The sequence below is a fragment of the Aristolochia californica genome, unplaced genomic scaffold, assembly GCF_029961685.1.
Source record: "Aristolochia californica isolate CCGP_79_NKW_82.1479 unplaced genomic scaffold, dmAriCali1.0.hap1 SCAF_7, whole genome shotgun sequence".
In the NCBI taxonomy this organism is placed as follows: domain Eukaryota; kingdom Viridiplantae; phylum Streptophyta; class Magnoliopsida; order Piperales; family Aristolochiaceae; genus Aristolochia; species Aristolochia californica.
The window spans coordinates 7,839,754-7,858,403 of record NW_027182268.1 but is presented as its reverse complement, the minus strand read 5'-3'; the positions used below and the strand labels follow the sequence as shown (position 1 = coordinate 7,858,403).

At 36.2% G+C, this 18,650-nt stretch overlaps 3 protein-coding genes and 1 non-coding gene across 5 annotated transcripts; 3 read left to right on the top strand and 1 right to left on the bottom strand.

Annotated features, from left to right (window-relative positions):
* Positions 1-250: 250 nt before the first annotated feature.
* On the bottom strand, positions 251-7,173 carry LOC137936445 (uncharacterized). Its single transcript, XM_068781118.1, has 9 exons — positions 7,100-7,173; positions 6,470-6,592; positions 3,845-4,039; positions 3,488-3,566; positions 3,251-3,396; positions 2,606-2,719; positions 1,374-1,505; positions 1,075-1,188; positions 251-557 (listed from the first exon to the last, which is right to left on the bottom strand). Exons 1-9 carry the CDS (start codon positions 7,151-7,153, stop codon positions 501-503), a joined length of 1,014 nt encoding a protein of 337 aa, XP_068637219.1. The 5' UTR covers positions 7,154-7,173; the 3' UTR covers positions 251-500.
* Positions 7,174-7,263: 90 nt separating this feature from the next.
* On the top strand, positions 7,264-7,337 carry TRNAE-UUC (transfer RNA glutamic acid (anticodon UUC)). The gene has a single exon. It is a non-coding gene; the product is annotated as a tRNA-Glu (tRNA).
* Positions 7,338-10,294: 2,957 nt separating this feature from the next.
* On the top strand, positions 10,295-14,604 carry LOC137936444 (glutamyl-tRNA(Gln) amidotransferase subunit A, chloroplastic/mitochondrial). The gene is made up of 10 exons (XM_068781116.1): positions 10,295-10,950; positions 11,872-12,183; positions 12,478-12,657; positions 12,818-12,912; positions 13,041-13,116; positions 13,262-13,339; positions 13,522-13,615; positions 13,716-13,765; positions 13,967-14,080; positions 14,241-14,604. The coding sequence occupies exons 1-10, from the start codon at positions 10,381-10,383 to the stop codon at positions 14,316-14,318; spliced, it is 1,647 nt and encodes a 548-aa protein (XP_068637217.1). The 5' UTR covers positions 10,295-10,380; the 3' UTR covers positions 14,319-14,604.
* An 864-nt stretch (positions 14,605-15,468) lies between these two features.
* On the top strand, positions 15,469-18,399 carry LOC137937686 (uncharacterized). Of its 2 annotated transcripts, none has more exons than XM_068782805.1 (8): positions 15,469-15,530; positions 16,518-16,777; positions 16,891-17,028; positions 17,128-17,206; positions 17,519-17,587; positions 17,705-17,777; positions 17,960-18,028; positions 18,126-18,399. In XM_068782805.1, exons 2-8 carry the CDS (start codon positions 16,604-16,606, stop codon positions 18,175-18,177), a joined length of 654 nt encoding a protein of 217 aa, XP_068638906.1. In that variant the 5' UTR covers positions 15,469-15,530; positions 16,518-16,603; the 3' UTR covers positions 18,178-18,399. The 2 variants fall into 2 exon arrangements, with proteins under 2 accessions (XP_068638906.1, XP_068638905.1); XM_068782804.1 differs by lacking the exon at positions 15,469-15,530 and adding an exon at positions 15,606-15,708.
* Positions 18,400-18,650: the final 251 nt, after the last annotated feature.

Here is an 18,650-nt window from a genome sequence, read left to right as displayed (position 1 = left end):
CCCCCATGATTAGGTTTCTGCACACACAAGCTGGGGAGAGCTCTTTCATCAGAAGAATTAACAAGGATTTATGCTAGCAAGAAAAGCATATTCTTCACGAGTCAGTAGCATAAGTGCATAGAATCCATTGTTGCCCTTCTGCAACTGTCTGTTGATAACATCGTTATCTCCCGACTAGAATATTAATGAGCACGTCATTTTTTTTTGAGAAATATTTAAACCTCCATGAATCGTTCTGAACTCTCCCAAGTAGAATATTAATGAGCATGCTGTTTGATATTGAGGAAAACACAGACTCACAACATTTTAATGTCATCCTCATAAATAGTCCAGAAATTGTATATAGTAACAGTCAATCTGAAATTCAGAGTAGACTGAGCAAGTGTATTCACCACACAGCAGAAAAAAATTGTGTGTGATTAAACCAACTTCAGAAGGTTCCAACTCAACTTGTCTGAACTTCCCAGATGATAATTGGTGCATATTTGCAAACGACGTTATTAATTTGAAGTCTGAGTAGATGATGCATCCTCATTGCCATATCCAGCACTAACCAGCTGTTGCAATACATTATAGAACATAAGAGTGAAAACATTAGTATCAAGAGACACATAAATAGCCAACAATGACTGGAATCAGTCATGTCAGGTTTTGAAAAGGATGAGATTTGTGTAGTTAGGCACCGGCAGCATTAGGAGTCAATGAGAAGAAGGCACAAATCAAAAAAGTCGGACAAGTTTTGTGCAAAATATGAAATGGGAGGGCAGGGAGGCAACCACTAAAAAATTGACATACTTGCCGATTTATTGACTGGAGAGAAACAAGATTAAGCAGATATTTAGAATTTCAAGTATGAAAGCATCATGACATATGCGTAATGACCTGAAGTACTGGAGAGAGCCACAGATTAAGCAGATATATACAATTTTTTTATTTAAAGTATCATGTTATAGGGACTAGTGCTCTGACTTTTATGCAACCTCAGAAATTGTCAAATAAAGTAATCACAGAAAGGTTTTCTGTACCTAATCACGTTTTAAACTTTTCAGAAAAAGGGGAAAAAAAGTAAATTACCAAGGCGCCAATTTGCTCATATGTTTCCATGACCTTTGGATCTTCCTCATCTTCATATCCAACTTGCAATATTCGTGGGCCATTTATAGACCAGAAAGCGCTTAGTCCAGCCTCCTGAAATGAGATGAACATGAAGTGCAACAAATAGTTATAATAAGACAAAAAAAATAAGAGATTATTGTGACAACTGCGAGGTTCAGGAGGTATTTCTCCTTCAACTTTACTATTGTAACCCTTCTTTGTGTTCCTCTCAAGATACATTTCCAAATTCAAATGATTCTTTTCACTGAAAGTATTACCTGGACACAAATTAAATAAAGAGATTCCAATGCTTGAACACGAATTTCTGGATCATCCACTGCTTCCCTTTCATGGGAAAGTGCATTTGCAAGCTCAAGTGGCATCTTTGATGTGTCCTCTATACTATAAGTCTAGACTTGCATCATCCAGAATGAGAGAATTAAAATGGCAGTATCTGAACATTTAGATAAATAGCTGAACAAGAAACAAATACTTTGGAAAGAAATCAAAGAAACATATTCAGTGGAAACACAATATTATTTTCATTGGTACCACAGGATTTTGACACGGGACGAATACGTGAATTTTAAATTGAGGCGTCGGATTCTTGATTAATTAGCTCCCTACAGAGAAACAGAGAAGAAGAAATTGGAAAGGAAAATAAGACTTGAGAAAGAGAGGAAGAAAGAAGAAGAAGAATTGAGAAGGAGAAGAATAAGAAAGGGAAGGAAGAGAAGAGATAATAGCAGGAGAATTTTATTAATCCATCTTCAAAGCTACATTCAATGTGCCGTTACAGCCTATTAATAACTAAAATTAAAATTTAAAACTCAAAACAGATAAGATCAATATCTGAGAAAATCTAGTAAAATCAGGAAAGATAACATAAAATAAAAATAAATAATCTCAACCATAATGTGGTGGATCCACTGGAGCCCGATGGGCATACTGGTGTCCCCACCAGATTTCTAGTATGAGAAAGAGAGTACCGCTCCAGGTAAATTTAGAAACCATTACCGATGGAGCTCGTCAACTGATTGTTAAATGCAATCTTTCGCTAATATGTGGTGAGAATTTCCGACTCTGACAAATATATAAGGAAAAAAAGGGGGAGAAGAGAGTCAGAAAGAAATGTGACAAATCTTTCTTCACACCAGTTGACACCTTATTATCATTCTTCATAAGAGATGTTTGAGTACAGTTAGGACTTAGATCACAAACAAACTGGAACTTGTAATATTCCTTGTATTGTTCTAGCATTTATAGTCCGACTTCTGAACAAGAAATAACTAGTTTTGATAAAACTATAACTTGACTTCATCACTGATTCTGATGCATGATCACACTCCAGTAAGATTTACTTCCTTGTCTTTTAATACATGGAACAGGAAATGAAGCCAAAAACAAAAAGTGGCTCATAAATTAGCAACTAGAGTAATGGTTTGAATCTATTTACTTCCAACAGTACATCCAATTACACAATGCAAAACAGTGGGGTTTTTTTATTTACCCTTTTTCCAGCAACGGGCAGTAATAGTGCAGGCCAAAGAAACTCTGATATCAATAGCAAATTATGCAACTCGCTCTCTGCTTCAAAACAGCAGTTCTTAAGGGTGCCCGACACCTACACATGAACAACTAAAAAGGATGAGGTGCTTAAAATTTTATTATTATGATCAAATGTTTTATATGCAGGACATTTCCTTCATTGCTTTAAAACTCCAACCAAAAACTCTAATGGCAATGGAAAGCACACAAAATGAAAATCGATGTTGCCCAATTATTGCAAAATGAAAATGATAACTCTTCACTATAGACCACACAAACAGCTCATCACATATGTGCCATTTCTCCAGGAAAAGATGTTAAAAGCCAAAATTCCTCCAAATGGAGAAGGAAAAGGAGGAGAAGAAGCAGGAGAAGTACAATAGGAAAAAGAACAATAAATCAACAAGTAAAAGATAAAGCAGATAAAGAAAAATAGCACATTATGTAAGCTAATATAGATGTTCAATACTTTGATTGCATCCATCATCAGAGATCAGCAGAAAAGCAGAAAAAGAGGAGCACACGATGTAAGATAAGATTGATGCTCAATGCTTTCATCAACGTTTCGAACTTTGCAACAGTTTTAAAAAAGAACTCTTATCCCTACCCCCTTTTTGCGCAACAGATTTGTTGAATCAAATTGTGGAATGACTTGTTTGAGAAGACCTCGCTTGGGATCCAAAAGTAGTTTCCTTCCTTCTTTCGCTTTTGTGATATTTACAAGTATGTAACCAACTTGTTCAAAGGGATCCTCTGATGCACAAACGATGTAAATAGCACAAATACAACACATAAGATAGGCCTAGAAAATAGTAAAGTTATCCCAAAAGAGACTTCCTAGTACCTTTTGCTTCGGTTGAAGATCTTGAGAATGCCCTCACAAGCTTTGAGACATACAATCCTTGCATTTTTTCATCTCCAATCTGAAAATGTTACCATGTTAAATACAGTCCGGCGGGAAATAGCATATCTACTCCAGCATGCTATTCAAAACAAGAATATAACTGTTTGAACAAGTCATTTTTGACATAAAGCATATAAACAATGTGTCCACATCATCAAGAGACTCAAACCACACATGCCTAGCATGAAATGGTTGCAACAGACTCATGCTGCGGGCCTGTTCAATGACATAACAGAATGACAAAAACACAAATTTCTTTTTTTTTTATGTTACAAGAAAGGAGCAGCAACATGATACCTGCAACAATGATGCACTGCCAACGTCCAGCTGTGACAGATTAATAAGGAGCATAACCAATAAGCGACTAATAAATCCTTGTTTGTGAAGCATTTCCATAGCTGTTTTAATCATCCCCATAGAAACAAGCTTTTCTGCCATTTCTGAATTTTGTGACAGATTAACAAGGGCTTCAGCAGCTGGCTCTGAAATTTCCTGAAAAGTTAAGTGAGTGTTTTAGCTGGTGTCACACTTGCCAAAGTCAGCAAGCCTACACTTCAAAGATTCCTATGCAATTTTTTTTATTTTATTTTTTTGTTTTTAAGGGGGAAAGGGGGAGGACATAGGGAATGACTTTATTTCTCCTCCTTATAGCCATGTTACTCCTGAGTTTAGTCTAATATGCTTTTCCTTTCAGTTAAGACAAAAATAAGAAAAACAAGATTATTTCAGCATCATGTCAAATTTTTTTTCCCAACATCCATCTCATGTCCTCATGTCTGTTAGCATAAACAAAAAAGAAATAGATATATTTTGAAATACTCAGAGAAGAACTGTTGTTTAACCCAAAGAAGAACAATCTTGATTATTTTTTTTTATTGAAGAAGCAAACCTTGATTTTTTTTTTTCTGAATCCAGTAATCATCAAGACTCATGAGGCTATAAAACAGTACATAGACTAGAAGTATTAAGTTGTGGAGTCTAATTAACGCCTTATGCAGATTCAGTACACGGATCGGTACAAGGCAAGACTGGTTGTAATGGGCTTTCAACAATAAAAAGTCATTGACTACACTGAGATTTACTCTCCAGTAGTGAAATTGACTACTATTAGAACAGTGCTTGGAATAGTGGCAAATGAAGACTTGCACTTAGAGCAGTTGGATGTAAAAACAGTTTTTCTTCGTAGTGCTTTAGAGGAAGAAGTTTACATGATGCAGCCACAGGGTTTCAAAGCACAGGGAAAGGAAAAAATGGTGTGCAAACTTCAAAAGAGCTTGTATGGTCTTAAACAGGCTCCAAGACAGTGATATAAGAAGTTTGACACCTTTATGAGTAGTAATGGTTTCTTGAGGTGCCATGCAGATCATTACTGTTATGTGAAGAACCTTGATGACTCCTACATAATTCTACTACTATATGTTGATGACATGTTGATTGCAGGTGCTTGCAAACAGGAAATAGATAAGTTGAAAATGGCGTTGCCCAAGCAGTTTGCAAAGAAGGATTTGAGTGCTGCAAAACAAATCCTTGGGATGAGGATTACTAGGGATACCGATGTCTTGAAATTGTCACAAAAAAAATATGTGAAGAGGGTGCTGAGCAGGTTCAACATGAATGATGCCAAACCAGTGAGTACTCCTTTGGCTAGTCACTTTAAGTTATCTAAAGAGCAATCACCTTCTACAGAGCAGGAGCGAACTTACATGGCCAATGTACCTTATGCTCCTGCTATTGGCAGTCTCATGTATGCCATGGTGTGCACTAGACCAGACATAACTCATGCAATAGGAATTGCAAGTAGATATATGAGTAATCTAGGTAAACAACATTGGGAAGCAGTGAACTGGATTCTCATGTATTTGAGAGGCACTGCAAACTCAACCTTATGTTTCAGAAAGTCAGACTTGGGATTATAGGGTTATATAGATGCTGACATAGTTGGAGATGGTAGGAAGAGTACCACTGGATATGTATATACATTGGGTGGTACAACAATTAGTTGGGTCTCTAAGTTGCAGAAGATAGTTGTTCTTTCTACTACTGAGGCAGAATATGTCGTTGTGACCAAAGCTAGCAAAAAGATGGTATTGTTGCAGTCTTTCTTGGAAGAATTAGGTCTCAAGCATGGGAAGAATGTGTTGTATTGTGACAGTCAGAGTGTTATTCATTTAGCGAAGAACCCTGTCTATCATGCCAGAAGAAAGCACATACAGGTGTGTTATCACTTCATTAGATCGGTTTTGGAGGATGGAGTCTTAACACTTGAGAAGTTTCAAGGGAATTAGAATCCGGCTTATATGTTGACGAAGACTGTTACGAATGATAAATTGAAGTTGTCTGCAACTTCAATTGGACTTCTCTTTGAGGATTGATAATTTGTTGCCGCTGCAGAGGAGCTATTGATGATGGATTAGTCTCCAAGTGGGAGATTGTTAAGTTGTAGATTTCACACTTGTATTTCGGTTTCCCTAGTTTTCTCTTTATATTTAGGGGTGCCATTATTAGGGTTATTATTGACGATCATGAGTTGAGAGGAATGGAGAGGTTAGAGAAAAACACTTGAGTGTGTATGATTTCTCTTGTAAACTACTTCATCATCATAGTGAATTATTGCAGCGGCGGAAGACAGGACGTAGTCTTACCTTGAGGCGAACTTGTATAAATATTGAGTTTTTGTGCTTGATTAGTTCTTCTTCTGCGATTATTTTTGCTCTTGTTAGTATTGAATTAGGGCGTCTAATTCCTACCAAAGTGTAACTCCAACCTTTTTATCGTGCCAAGTGCTTAGAAGTCTAAAACAGTTGACAAGGCCACCATACATGTCCTCTATCCTCCGATACTAGTTCATTCCTGATCTTCTACGACTAAAATTTGAAAAGGATAATAGAAAGTTAACCGAGGAACATAAGCATGATACAACACCTTCTCCTCTCCCAAAAGTTTGGAAAGTGCAGGCAAAGCAGTGTCCGAGTAACTAACAAAAGTAGATATACCCTCCTCCGAACCAGATAATCCTCGAACGATGTCCACAGCTCCCTTTCTCAACTGTAGAACAAAACCAAAAGAAACAAGAAGAAAGTGATGACGCTCAAGGAATTGCACTCGCTGCACTAAATTAACTAACTACGACCTCATAAAAAGTAAAGTCAGCACGTATATGTATGAAATTCCCCTTTCTGATTTGCAGAATAACTGGCCACGAAAAATCCAGCCCAAATGATTTATCTTTTTCAGTAGAAAACATTCAAGATAAGGTTCCATTTTATTTATTTTTACATAAACTTGAATTTCAACAGCAAATAGACCAAAACTGATGAGGTTTTTTTGGGAACAGTAACATGTACAGGATTCTAGGTGAAGGGCTGAATTTTTATCAGTTCTTCTGGTGTTCACATAGCAACTTTATCAAGAGGCCGGCGGATAAACTAATAGTGTCCTTGATAATCTGTACAGAACTGAAGTGCGATACAAGTAACAAAATCGTGCATTTGCATAGTACGACAATCCATTAGGAAAATTTCTTCTCCTATTCCAGACGAATCGCAGACTTACTTGAGGCGAGAGCGAGGACAAGAATCCGATGAGTTCTTCGACTTCAGTCGCCATGGTGTTCGAACTTCGAAAGCTTCCGGCTTCCGCTTCATAGAAGAGAAATCACATAAAGAGATGCCAAATAAGTCTTATAGATAATTTCTATAAGACCGATTAATAACAGGTCCATTGTCGTCTAGTCCGGTTAGGATACCTGGCTTTCACCCAGGCGACCCGGGTTCAAATCCCGGCAATGGAACTTACGTTTTTTTTGCACTATTTGTCATTTTTTTAAAATCAAGGACCTTGTTGAATTCAAAGCTAATTATTTTTTAAAAAAATAACTATTTCTCAGTGTCACATGGAATTTTTATTCAGATAATTAAAAAAATTTCTTCTCTATTTTTAGCTTCATTTTAGTTCCTCTATTCAATTAAATTGATCTCTGAACTCCCTTTTTCATTTTGGTTGATTCAAATAAAGAAATAGAAATAAATATGTCACTTAGGGTGTGTTGGTGCTAAAAGTGTAGCAAAAATTTTATGAAAATTTATTTTATTAACCAAAAAATTTCTATATTTATGTCATTTTTTAGGACGGAATTTTTTTTCTCTTAGTTTTTTCTCAATTCCTCTTGCTTTTGAGTAAAAAAGATGGGAAAATGAGTTCCCTATCGCTCTAATTTTTTTTTTCTATAGTGGCATAAACACACCCTTAATCTAATTATAATTAACTTGGATTTTGGATTTCGTGGTGATTTATTTTTTAATGTAGTTTGAAAAATCAAGGACCTTGTTGAATTCAAAGCTATTTCATTTTTTTAAATAACTTTTTTTTATCATTGTCACATGGAATTTTTATTCAGTTAATTAAAAAAATTATTTTCTATTTTTTACTTCATTTTAGTTCCTCTATTCAATTAAATTGATCTTTTAACTCCCTTGTTCATTTTGGTTGATTCAAATAAAGAAATGGAAATAAATATGTTACTGAGGGTGTGTTAGTGCGAAAAGTGTAGCAAGAATTTTATGAAAATTTATTTTACTAACCAAATTTTTTCTATATTTGTGTAATTTTCGAGGACGGTGTTAGAGTTTGGCTTTCAGCTGGTTAACAGATCGGTTTTTTAGGTTGTATTGGCTAAGCGTTTGACATGGTATCAAACCAATCAAAGATAATTTTTTCCAATTGGACAAATTTAAAATGAACAAAATTGTAAAACAAATTTTAATTTTCCTATGGCGGCATAAACACTCCCTTGATCTAATTATACTTAACTTGGATTTTGGATTTCATGGAATTACAATAAAAATGAAATTATTTAGTAAAATAATTATTATCAATTAAAATAAGCTAAACGACAATATAACTATTAATCATGCATAATATTGTCATTATCAATTCTAATAAAATTAACGCAATGAACTAGCAATAAGAAGTTAAAAAAGGTAAATAAACGAATTAAATAGATATCCATTAATAAATAATGTATCAATCAAAATAAGATGAATTAATTATCAATCCAGTTAAGTATAAGTAAATAACATTAGAGTTGGTCATCCAATTAACATTAATTATCAATCCGAGCCCCTCCTGTCAGCCGCTCTAGCCGCCTCTGTCGCCGTCGACAACTCCTCGTCGGCCGCTACATCCCCTTCCCTTCGATTTCTTCGCCTCCTTTGTTTTCGTCACAGCTGCTTCATCACCGATGATAGGTCTTCGTCGGTGCCGCGCCTTCGCTCTGCGTCGTCTTGGTGGAAATCAAAGTATAAAGAGATACCTAAGTTGGGAGAAAATAATTTCTCCCACCCCAGCGTGATTCACACGTGTGAAAGTCGCACGTGCGAGACCATAAACAAATGAAACCCTGCGCTAGACATTTTTCGCACGTGTGAAAGTCACACATGCGAGATCATAAACAAATAAAAAAAAATCTTTTTGTCCCTTCCTCGTGGCTTTTGAATAAATTGAAAAGACATTTTAGTAGAAATACATTTCTAAAGACTATTAGTGGTTTTTTTAATGAATGTTGAAAAAACATTTTTAATAGAAATATAGGGACCATTAGTGCCTCATGTTTTTTGGAAACATTTTTCTAATTATAAATTTTTATTAAAAAATCATATAATTTTCTAAGTAAGATTTTCTTGCCAAGATGGGCTAGAAAATCGTATAGAAAAATTTTGAATAAGTATTTGACAGTTGATGCTATAATACTTTTAGCATGAGGCAATTTTCATAGCAATTTTGTGTTTGACATTTTATTTGATTAAAAAATTATCGATAAGTATAGTAATATATTAGATTGATTATTATTTTTTATTTATTTCCCTAGAAGTGGCAATAAGAGGTCCATTTAACTTTCCTAAGAAAATTTTAAAATATTTCTTGTAATTTTCTAGTAAGTCTCTAATAGTAATAGGATTTTATTTAAAAGTTTTTTTGGAAATGTGTATTAATATAAATTTCCAATCAGAGCACTAAAGAGGCCATAGTAAATTTATGGCCAGATTCAAAAATTACAAAATAAGTTAAACAACATTTGGGGTAAAAAAAGATTAGTATTGGTGGGTTATAATCTATTATCGAGATTCAATCCCGAACCTCCCCTATCATTATTTTTTTAAAAATGTATGCATAATTTTATAGATAATTTATTTGACATATATTTTATGTAGAGTATTAAATGTAAGTTAACATCGAACTTGGCTAGAGCTTGAGCTCGAGTTCGAAATCTTTAAATCAAGCTCGACTTGAACATAGAGGTTCAGACTCAGTTAGATTCGATGCTACCCTTATGCTCAATTTTAAGTAGAGGTCATGCCTAATTTTATGTAAAGGTTTACCCAATTTTATGTAAAATATATGCCCAATTTTATGTAAAATATATGTATAATTTTATATATAATTTATTTGACATATATTTTTTAAAAAATTTTAAATGTATGTTAGAACTCAAACTCGAGACACATAAGTTTTGAAAAGTTTTAAATGAATGTTAAAGCTCGAACTCGGTTAAAATTATTGGGATCGAGTTCAATAACAATTTTAAGCTTGAGACTAGGCTTGGCTCGAGTTCGAATTTAAAATATTTAAATCGAGCTTAGGCTCGAACACAGGTTTCGGCTCCACCGGGTTCGATTTCGTCCGAACCCGTCCAAATGTGTACAGAAGTCACTCACTGCATCTGAGATGAGTCTGCATGAAGAAAAGCACTTTCGCGGCAATCGGCTTCTGTGGATAAATGAACTGACGCATTCATCTCAAAGCCGGAATAGCTGAGGCAGAAACGGAGCGAAATCATGCCGCCATCGATTCACAGTTCTCGTGTTTTTCTAGCCCAGTTCCGTTTCCCGCCAAAATACCATTTTTCCCACTCCAGCTCCCGTCATTTCCACCACTCGAGACTCTCCCTCACCTCTCAACTCGTCTCCGAGCCCGAATCTTTGCTCTCTTCTTCTGCTCCTTGTCCCCTGATCCCAACTATTCAAAAATCTCTCCTCTCCCGGGAAAAGAAAGCTGTCGAGATAACGGAAGAGTATTTGAACCGAATTCGGCAGACCGAGCCGCAGATTAGAAGCTTTCTCCATGTTTCGGAGGAGAATGCGCTGCGGGAAGCGGCGGAGATCGACGCGCAAATTGAGAGAGGGGAGAATTTGGGGAAATTGGCTGGTGTTGTTATCGGTGTTAAGGATAATATTTGTACGGCAGGTATGCCTTCGACTGGTGGGTCGAAGATTCTTGATGGGTATCGGCCGCCGTTTGATGCTACTGCAGTGAGGAGATTGAAGGAGAGTGGAGCCGTAATTGTAGGGAAGACGAATTTGGACGAGTTTGGCATGGGGAGTTCAACGGAGGCATCTGGTTTTCAGGTTCGCGTTTGGTTTATCTCTTTAACCTTTGACTATTCAAAGAGGAAAAAGGAAATATACGTTCTTTGATTGACAGAAAAAACATACGAAAATGGTTTGAGGGAGTAGAAGGATGATTATGATGTCGTGGCTTGGGATTTCTGATTGCAATACTAATTATTTTGTTATCAGTTTGTTGTGCATGTTGCTTATTCTGTTGAATTTGCATATATCTGTTTATTTTACTTTCTATGTCAATTTCTCGATTGCACAATTGTCTTTATCGTGGAAGTAGAACATTATAGCACATTATGGTAGTTGAAACTTTACAGCTGCTGAAATGCATAAATGGAATGAGTTCTATTATCTCTTATTTCATGACATATTTCGCAGGTGTTTGGACTTTTAAATTATTTCATCGATTGCACGGACCTAGTAGTTGAATTATTAATTAGATAATTTTTTTTCGTTTTTTAGGCTATTTTACTGGTTTCCCTATAGAAACGCGTTGCCACAGCTCAATGGACCAGCTTAATGATGTATTTTGTCCAACATTTAGCGTTCTTTATTCTCTACACTTCTAACAACTGAGCATGTTCGTGGTGCTTGATATCAGTACAGCTTGAGTTGAATCACCGCATGACTGTGTGCTTTAAAGGGAACTTGTTAGGGGTTTGGTTAAGCACCAGGCGCCTGCCATTGTCTGTGTCTTTTTGTGAAGTCTCAAAAATACCTCTGACAGTTATAGAGTGTTTCCACTATTAGAAAAAGCAAATTCTTTTGGTTGTACACACAAGAGGTTTGAACTAAAAACTTAACCTGTATACATGGTGAGTCCAGAGGAAGAAGGTTCAACACTAAAGATTTAGTCTAATGCCCTGAAAATTTGGTTTTTGGTAATTGGACAAGCTTAACTCTGGTGTGCTCATCTTTCATTTGTAGGTAACTAGAAATCCTTGGGATGTATCCAGGGTTCCTGGAGGATCCTCAGGTGGTTCAGCAGCAGCTGTTTCCTCAAGACAGTGTGTTGTCTCATTGGGAAGTGATACTGGAGGCAGTGTCAGGCAGCCAGCATCTTTCTGTGGTGTTGTGGGTATTAAACCGACTTATGGGCGTGTTTCTCGTTTTGGACTTATGGCATATGCATCATCATTGGATGTGATTGGATGTTTTGGCTCATCAGTCACTGATGCTGCAATTCTTCTTTCTGTGATATCTGGTCATGATAGATATGACGCAACCAGCAGTAAGCAGGTAACAAAGCCTATTCCTCAGATATCCTTTCTATGATAGTAGAATACAATTTAGAGTTGTTTGGCAAGAATGGGACATGGCCTCTCTGTTCTATTGGAATGAGACAAGACATTTTATTTTGGCTTATTGTTCCTCAATTAATTACTTAAAATCTCAACTACTTTTATCTTTCATGGTTCTCCAAAGGCTATTTCAAGCCAGTTTTTACTAAACACTTTTAGTTCTTCACAGTTTGTTGTGAAGAAAGAGCATTGATTTTGCCACTAATAATTTCCTCTCCTCCATGTTTTCTAGGAGGTCCCAGATTATGCCTCATACCTTGTTTCTACAGAAAATTTGGAATCTAAACCTTTGAAAGGGCTGAGGGTGGGGGTTATTCGTGAAACTCTTGGAGACGGTGTAGATGCTGGGGTTGTTTCATCAATTCAAGCTGCTATATCACACTTGGAGGAGTTAGGATCTATTGTGACCGAGGTTTTTTTTGTTATCCAACCTCTCTCTCTCTCTCTCTTTCTCCGCAATATCTTCTTTTCTGCTGTTTTTTTTTGTCTTTCTTGTATCTGATATCGACATTTATGGGTGTTTCCGAACCAGTGTGATTAATGTTGTAAGATATTTCTTTTGTGTCCTTCAGGTGACACTACCATCTTTTTCTCTTGGCTTGCCAGCTTATTATATTTTGGCCTCCTCGGAATCATCTTCTAATTTATCAAGATATGATGGAGTTAGGTGATTGTTTATAGGTTAATGAACATGTTGACAGCTTATCTTTTCACTTTATAATGGTTCATTTGAGGTGCACTGATTTCATGCCCTTGAAAATTTATATGACCTGGGTGATTCTACATAAATTTTAGGTATGGAAATCAAGTTGCAGCTGATGAACTGAGTGCTCTATATGGAGATTCTAGAGGACAAGGGTTTGGCTCTGAGGTGCTGTACTGTTTGCATGCATTTCTTTCACATTATTCCGGAATATAATAATGGTTGATTTACTTTCTAGAGAAATTTGACTTGTTCAACAGAAATCTTGGCTAACTAAGACCAGAAATAATGAGTTGTGATGGCTTGACTTCAGGTCAAAATGAGAATTCTTATGGGAACATATGCTCTTTCTGCTGGATATTATGATGCATATTATAAACGTGCTCAGCAGGTATAACATGTTCGGAAAGATCTGTCTACAAGTTTGTCTTAGATAGTCTGATACTGTTCATAGACATTGCAGTATTTTTAAAGTTTTTTTTTCATTACTTTATTTTAATTTTTTGTCATTCAAGAATACATATATGATGCTCTCTGAAAAAGAAGACTCTTATGATTGTAATAGTGTTTCAGGTGAGAACATTGATTCAGAAAAGTTTCAAGGCAGTACTGGATGACAATGATATCCTTATTTCTCCGGCGGCACCATCAGCTGCATATAAAATAGGTATATAAGTTGTGTATATTATTAGTGCACCTCCCTCCTATTTTGCCTTTTTAGATATGTTATATTTTTTTAATATTGGATTATCTGATTTTGTTTATAGGCGAGAAAGTGAATGATCCATTAGCTATGTATGCTGGTGACATCATGACTGTAAGTCTACTATACTGCTTGATTGTCTTCAATGAAACTCAGTTTTCCCATGTCTGGGGACATGTTATGTCATAAATAAACCACTTGTGTCCCAGTTCTGTCCTTTAACTCTTATAATATTTTCGATTTGTTCATGTTGATCTTTGCTATATCCATAATATTTAAGTTTAGGTCTTGTCTGAGCAATTGCCTGATGCACAGGTCAACGTTAATTTGGCTGGGTTACCAGCACTTGTTGTTCCATGTGGATTGGTTGAAGGCGGAACAGCTGGTCTTCCTGTCGGGCTTCAAATGATCGGTGCAGCACATGATGAGGTGCCAAATCTCCTCTGTTTCTTTTTACAACTATACTAGATATATTCTATCAGCTTCTTGTATGATGAAGTTGCAGCGAGCTCAAGAACATAAATACATGGATTTCGAATCTATCCAACATCGGCAGCTATACTTGATTCTTTGGTGTCACTGATTGTAGGGGAAATTGCTGCGAGTGGGGCACATCTTTGAGCAGACTCTTGACGGCTGTAGATTTCTTCCACCGGTGCTAGGATAAGATTGGTTGTTTGATATGTGATGAGTCCCCCTTTTGCGAAGGAGCCGGCTTCATTGTTTGCACAATAAGAGCACCAGTACTTCAGTTCTGAGGTGTATCTAATGCTTTTTCATGCATGGAGGAAACCAGGACTTTTAACTTAATTCTATTATCCAGACCATGGCTTTAGGCACATGTGCTTTTCTTCCGTCGGCTCTCTGTACACCATGTCCATCAAGGAAATTGAGACTTGGATCTCAGAATAAACCTCACCAGACACTTCATAATTCAATGACATTGCTTTTTCTTCCTCGGCCAGTGATCAAAGTGAGGGTCCTCTCACTTCAGCTGTTGTATGTAGAGAAAATTTTTCTATTTCCTGGCAATTAAAAGGGGTTGGATCCAACCTACTCTGAGTTTTGAACCTGATTCTAAGTCTTGCAGATTAGTGACATGTGACAGGTGGGGGGTTGGGGGTTCGGTTGAACGTGATTGTGCCCATTGGTGCAAGTCTAGGTCTATAACACCGAGGTCCTATTGGTGCATAGGGAATGTTGATGGTTCACTAGTGAAAGTGACAAAAGTTCGTTAGTGTGAATTGAATGTTAGGGTGGAAAGTGAATTACCTAGTGAATTCATGCTTGCTTGTTCTTATGAAAATTGAGCCAAAGTGAATTTACTTTCTCTCCCTTAGCTAGATTTGGCATCATTTTATCTACCTTATTTTCTATAACAAGATTATTCATAAATAACTGTTATTTGTTAAGTTATTACTATAGATTTGGCATTTTAAAAATATTACATAGCTATAATTGCTGACATTCATTTGTTGTAAAATTTGACAATCACGATAATACTGTCTTGTAATTTCGATCAATCGAGGTTTTTTTATGAATTCTTTAAAACCGAAATTTCATTTCCGACTACATCAAGCTGATAAGCAATCCGGACTTATTTTTAAAATTATATATATAATTTGGTAATAATTAACAGGTTAGATTTTCAATTCTGTCCCATTTAATTTTTAAAATTTTAATTTTACTTATAAAAATAACGTTAAAATTGTCACTTTTTTTACTATTAATAATGTAACAGTAATTTTTAATATAGGGCAAATTCAAATTGGACCTGCTGCGGATGAAAACGTGAACGAGCGTCAGAACATTAAAGGGGGGCCTATTCTCCCGTAAACCTGAGCATCTTACGCGAAACCTCGGGCCCACCAGATGAACGGTTAGTATTGCATAATTACGAAGCTTAGGATACTCCCAACGTAATTTGGGATTCCGACGCGTACGCTTAGAAAATGAGTATCCCAGGCCCTCCGGTGCAAGATAGCCCTCGGAATTTATAAATCTTGTTCTACCTTTGAAGGTTTTCTGTTTTATTTCTTTCAATCGCGAGGAATTCGGTAAGTTTCTCGCAGTTGTCTTTGCATGATTGTATTTGTCGTTTCACTCACTATTTCCCTCGCTCTCGGATTTCCATTGCGTTTTCAGTTTGATGTGGCACGATCTGGAGCTAATGTTATGATCGAAGTGAATTATGGACGAGTCGTTATCGAGCTGTACTGAAATTTAATCATTTGATATCATTTTTTAGTTTGGGTGAACTTGATTGTGGATTGGATCGTTTTTTTGGATGAGGCTTTTGTTTCGTATGCCTACTGGGAAGAGATATGGATACCTTTAGTAAAGCTGAACTGCAACTAGTTCTTGTTCATCGTGATTTGATTCGTTGGACACTCGGCACTCCCATATAATTTTTTTGAGTATACTGCTTTGTTTTTCTTGGAATATTCTCAGGGAATTCACCTGAATTAACAAATAATCAACGAGATTAATGCTAGGACGATGTCACAATCGTTTAATTTTGAACTAGAAGCATTGGGAATTTAGTCTCCATAAAGAGTTGAGGTTTTTCTTTGATGTGGCTTTATACGTAGAAAGACGTGCTAATCCTTAACTGATACTCATTCCAGTGGATTGCTTGGTGATTCTGAAATATTTTTCTTCTCTCTTTTAAGCACATGACAATTCAAAGTAGTTATATATAAATGTTGTCAACCCTCATCATTTGCACAGAATCCTCAACTTAGCATCATATCTGTTCCAGTTAGATGTGTGGACAGCTTGCTTCTGAATTTACTTTTTGGAACACATATTATCTTTAAATGCATCACTAAAGAAGTGTTTTTTTTTTTTTTTTGTTAATATGCAGCTATCTAGTAACCATCTATCTAGCATTTTGTTCTAGCCCCTGGAGCTCAACATGGGACTAGGTTAGTTTATCTTCTTGGGAGAAATATGGTGCAAGCAGAGGAAAAGAAGGCTCCTTCCTTGTTGCAACTCTGCATTCAGACAGCAATAGATAATATTAGGTATCTGGGAGATGTTGGAGAAACAGATATACACCTGCTGAAGGAGATACTACCTCACTGTACAGCTGATCAATTAATGCAGATTGAGAAATCTTCACAAGTAAGTTGCAAAATCTTCTCTACTGCTTTTTAAACCTTGACATTTCTATCTGCTATTGAAATGCAGAGTTTATAATTGTGACTTGCAATACCAATTTTCCTTGCATATTGCAGGGCAGAGATCTCAGTTTTGTGACTGATAGTCTTTGGAAGAAATTTTATCAGCAGCATCTTGGTGAGGAAAGCCAGAACCTTGTTCTCAAGAGGATGAAGCAAAAACAAGTTGTTTTTAAATGGAGACAATTATATGAAGTATGTCTCATTAATACGTGATCTACTGATTTGTATATTTATATATTTAATAAAAGAATATGTTTTTAACCACTGAATACATGAATCTTTGCTTTACAGGCGAAGCTGAAAGAGAGGGATGAAGCGCAGCAGAGATCGGTTGAGCGATTGAGAAAATTATATGCGGAAGAGGGAGTTAGTAAGTTACTTTGCCTCTCAGTCAGTTCCCAACAATATATGCCCTGTTTTGAAATTCTCAGATATAACTTTTTTTTGCCAAAAAAATTAGTGTTACTCTCTTTCATGCATTATGATTTCTTGTTCATCAACCCATGACACTGTGAATAGTTTTTGAAGTATGACTACTAATTTTGTAGGATAGTTATTGGATTCCTTTAGTTCTGTATGAATTACTTCTTTAAAATTGGAGCATGCTCTTGTTGACCTCATAAACATTAAATGGGGTTCTTGAACCTGGCATCGGAATTTTGATGAGATTATTTCCTTGTAGAGAAACAAAGTCGGCAGATCCAGATTTGTTCCAAGGTACCTCCAAGCAACAAGAGAGGCTTCTGGGGAGGTAATGCTTTTACCTATTTTGGTTCTTGTAACTTTGCACCTACAAGTCACATAGTTGATGCTTCGGTCTCTTGTTTAATTCTGCTTTTAGTATTGTATCTGTGAAATTTGTCACCAGGTAGTGGACCTACCGGTGGTTGCTCCACAAAGGGCAACCTGATGAAGAAGGCAAGGACTGAATTTCTTAAGAGGTAGTTTACATGAATACTCAAATATTTTGTTCATTAAACATTTTCTCTAAAATTCCAGTTTTCCTGTCCCAAAACAAAAACATTCACTTAAATATAAGCAGTTCTGAGAACAAAAACATTCACTTAAATATAAGTAGTTCTGGAGCAACTAACATGTTGTATCCTGATTTTTTGGTCTGCAGCCATGAGGTTAAAGTACATCAATCCATGAGGAGAAAAACCTTTCAAACAAAACCTCTGCCATCATCCAGGTATTGTTTTTTTACAGATCCATATGATTGTCCAGGCATTTCTACACTTGTATTTGTATGGCTTTTGGTTTCTGACTTGCTGTTTTGTCCTATACAGTGTTTTGAGGTCAGTCAAGCCTAGTGCTTCAGGTCTATCCAGACAACCATAAGACGATAGCAGCCTGGAATCAAAAGGATAGAATATCAGAACCAAGGGGTTCAGACATCTGAAAAGCAAATCCATGAGCCCTTTGGGGTCGTTTCCTTTCTTATTTTTCACTTTGTCGAGGAGGTTGTTAATATTGATATGTACCTCTGCTCAGAGGAGAGGATGTGCACGTATTATTTTGTAAGTTTTTCCTATACACAATACAAATTTCTTGTTTATCTCACTTTGGTGTTCTACAAACAAAACGATCCTGAATTTTTAAGATTTACTATGAGATTTCTTTCCTTAAAAAGAAATTATGTAAATATTCTGTAAATATTCTATAAATCCGGTAATTGTGAAATCCCTTACTCATAATTCTTCGTATTATGTAAAACGGAAATTTAAGCCGATGATGCGAATGAGAAAATATGATTGAAGTGGAGTATTATTTTAGACTTCGTATCAGAGCAGGAGTTCTTCTCCTTCTCGTCG

What these genes read in the sequence shown, in the direction of transcription:
- LOC137936445 (XM_068781118.1), bottom strand. Translation starts at nt 7,153, where the DNA reads ATGGCGACTGAAGTCGAAGAACTCATCGGATTCTTGTCCTCGCTCTCG. An exon ending in TGTCCTCGCTCTCGCCTCAA is followed by an intron (nt 6,593 to 7,099) that starts GTAAGTCTGCGA and finishes TTTGTTCTACAG; the next exon opens with TTGAGAAAGGGAGCTGTGGA. An exon ending in TTTATTTAATTTGTGTCCAG is followed by an intron (nt 1,189 to 1,373) that starts GTAATACTTTCA and finishes ATCTCATTTCAG; the next exon opens with GAGGCTGGACTAAGCGCTTT.
- LOC137936444 (XM_068781116.1), top strand. Translation starts at nt 10,381, where the DNA reads ATGCCGCCATCGATTCACAGTTCTCGTGTTTTTCTAGCCCAGTTCCGT. An exon ending in CGGAGGCATCTGGTTTTCAG is followed by an intron (nt 10,951 to 11,871) that starts GTTCGCGTTTGG and finishes TTTCATTTGTAG; the next exon opens with GTAACTAGAAATCCTTGGGA. An exon ending in ACGCAACCAGCAGTAAGCAG is followed by an intron (nt 12,184 to 12,477) that starts GTAACAAAGCCT and finishes CATGTTTTCTAG; the next exon opens with GAGGTCCCAGATTATGCCTC.
- LOC137937686 (XM_068782805.1), top strand. Translation starts at nt 16,604, where the DNA reads ATGGTGCAAGCAGAGGAAAAGAAGGCTCCTTCCTTGTTGCAACTCTGC. An exon ending in AATGGAGACAATTATATGAA is followed by an intron (nt 17,029 to 17,127) that starts GTATGTCTCATT and finishes TTTGCTTTACAG; the next exon opens with GCGAAGCTGAAAGAGAGGGA. An exon ending in AGGACTGAATTTCTTAAGAG is followed by an intron (nt 17,778 to 17,959) that starts GTAGTTTACATG and finishes TTTGGTCTGCAG; the next exon opens with CCATGAGGTTAAAGTACATC.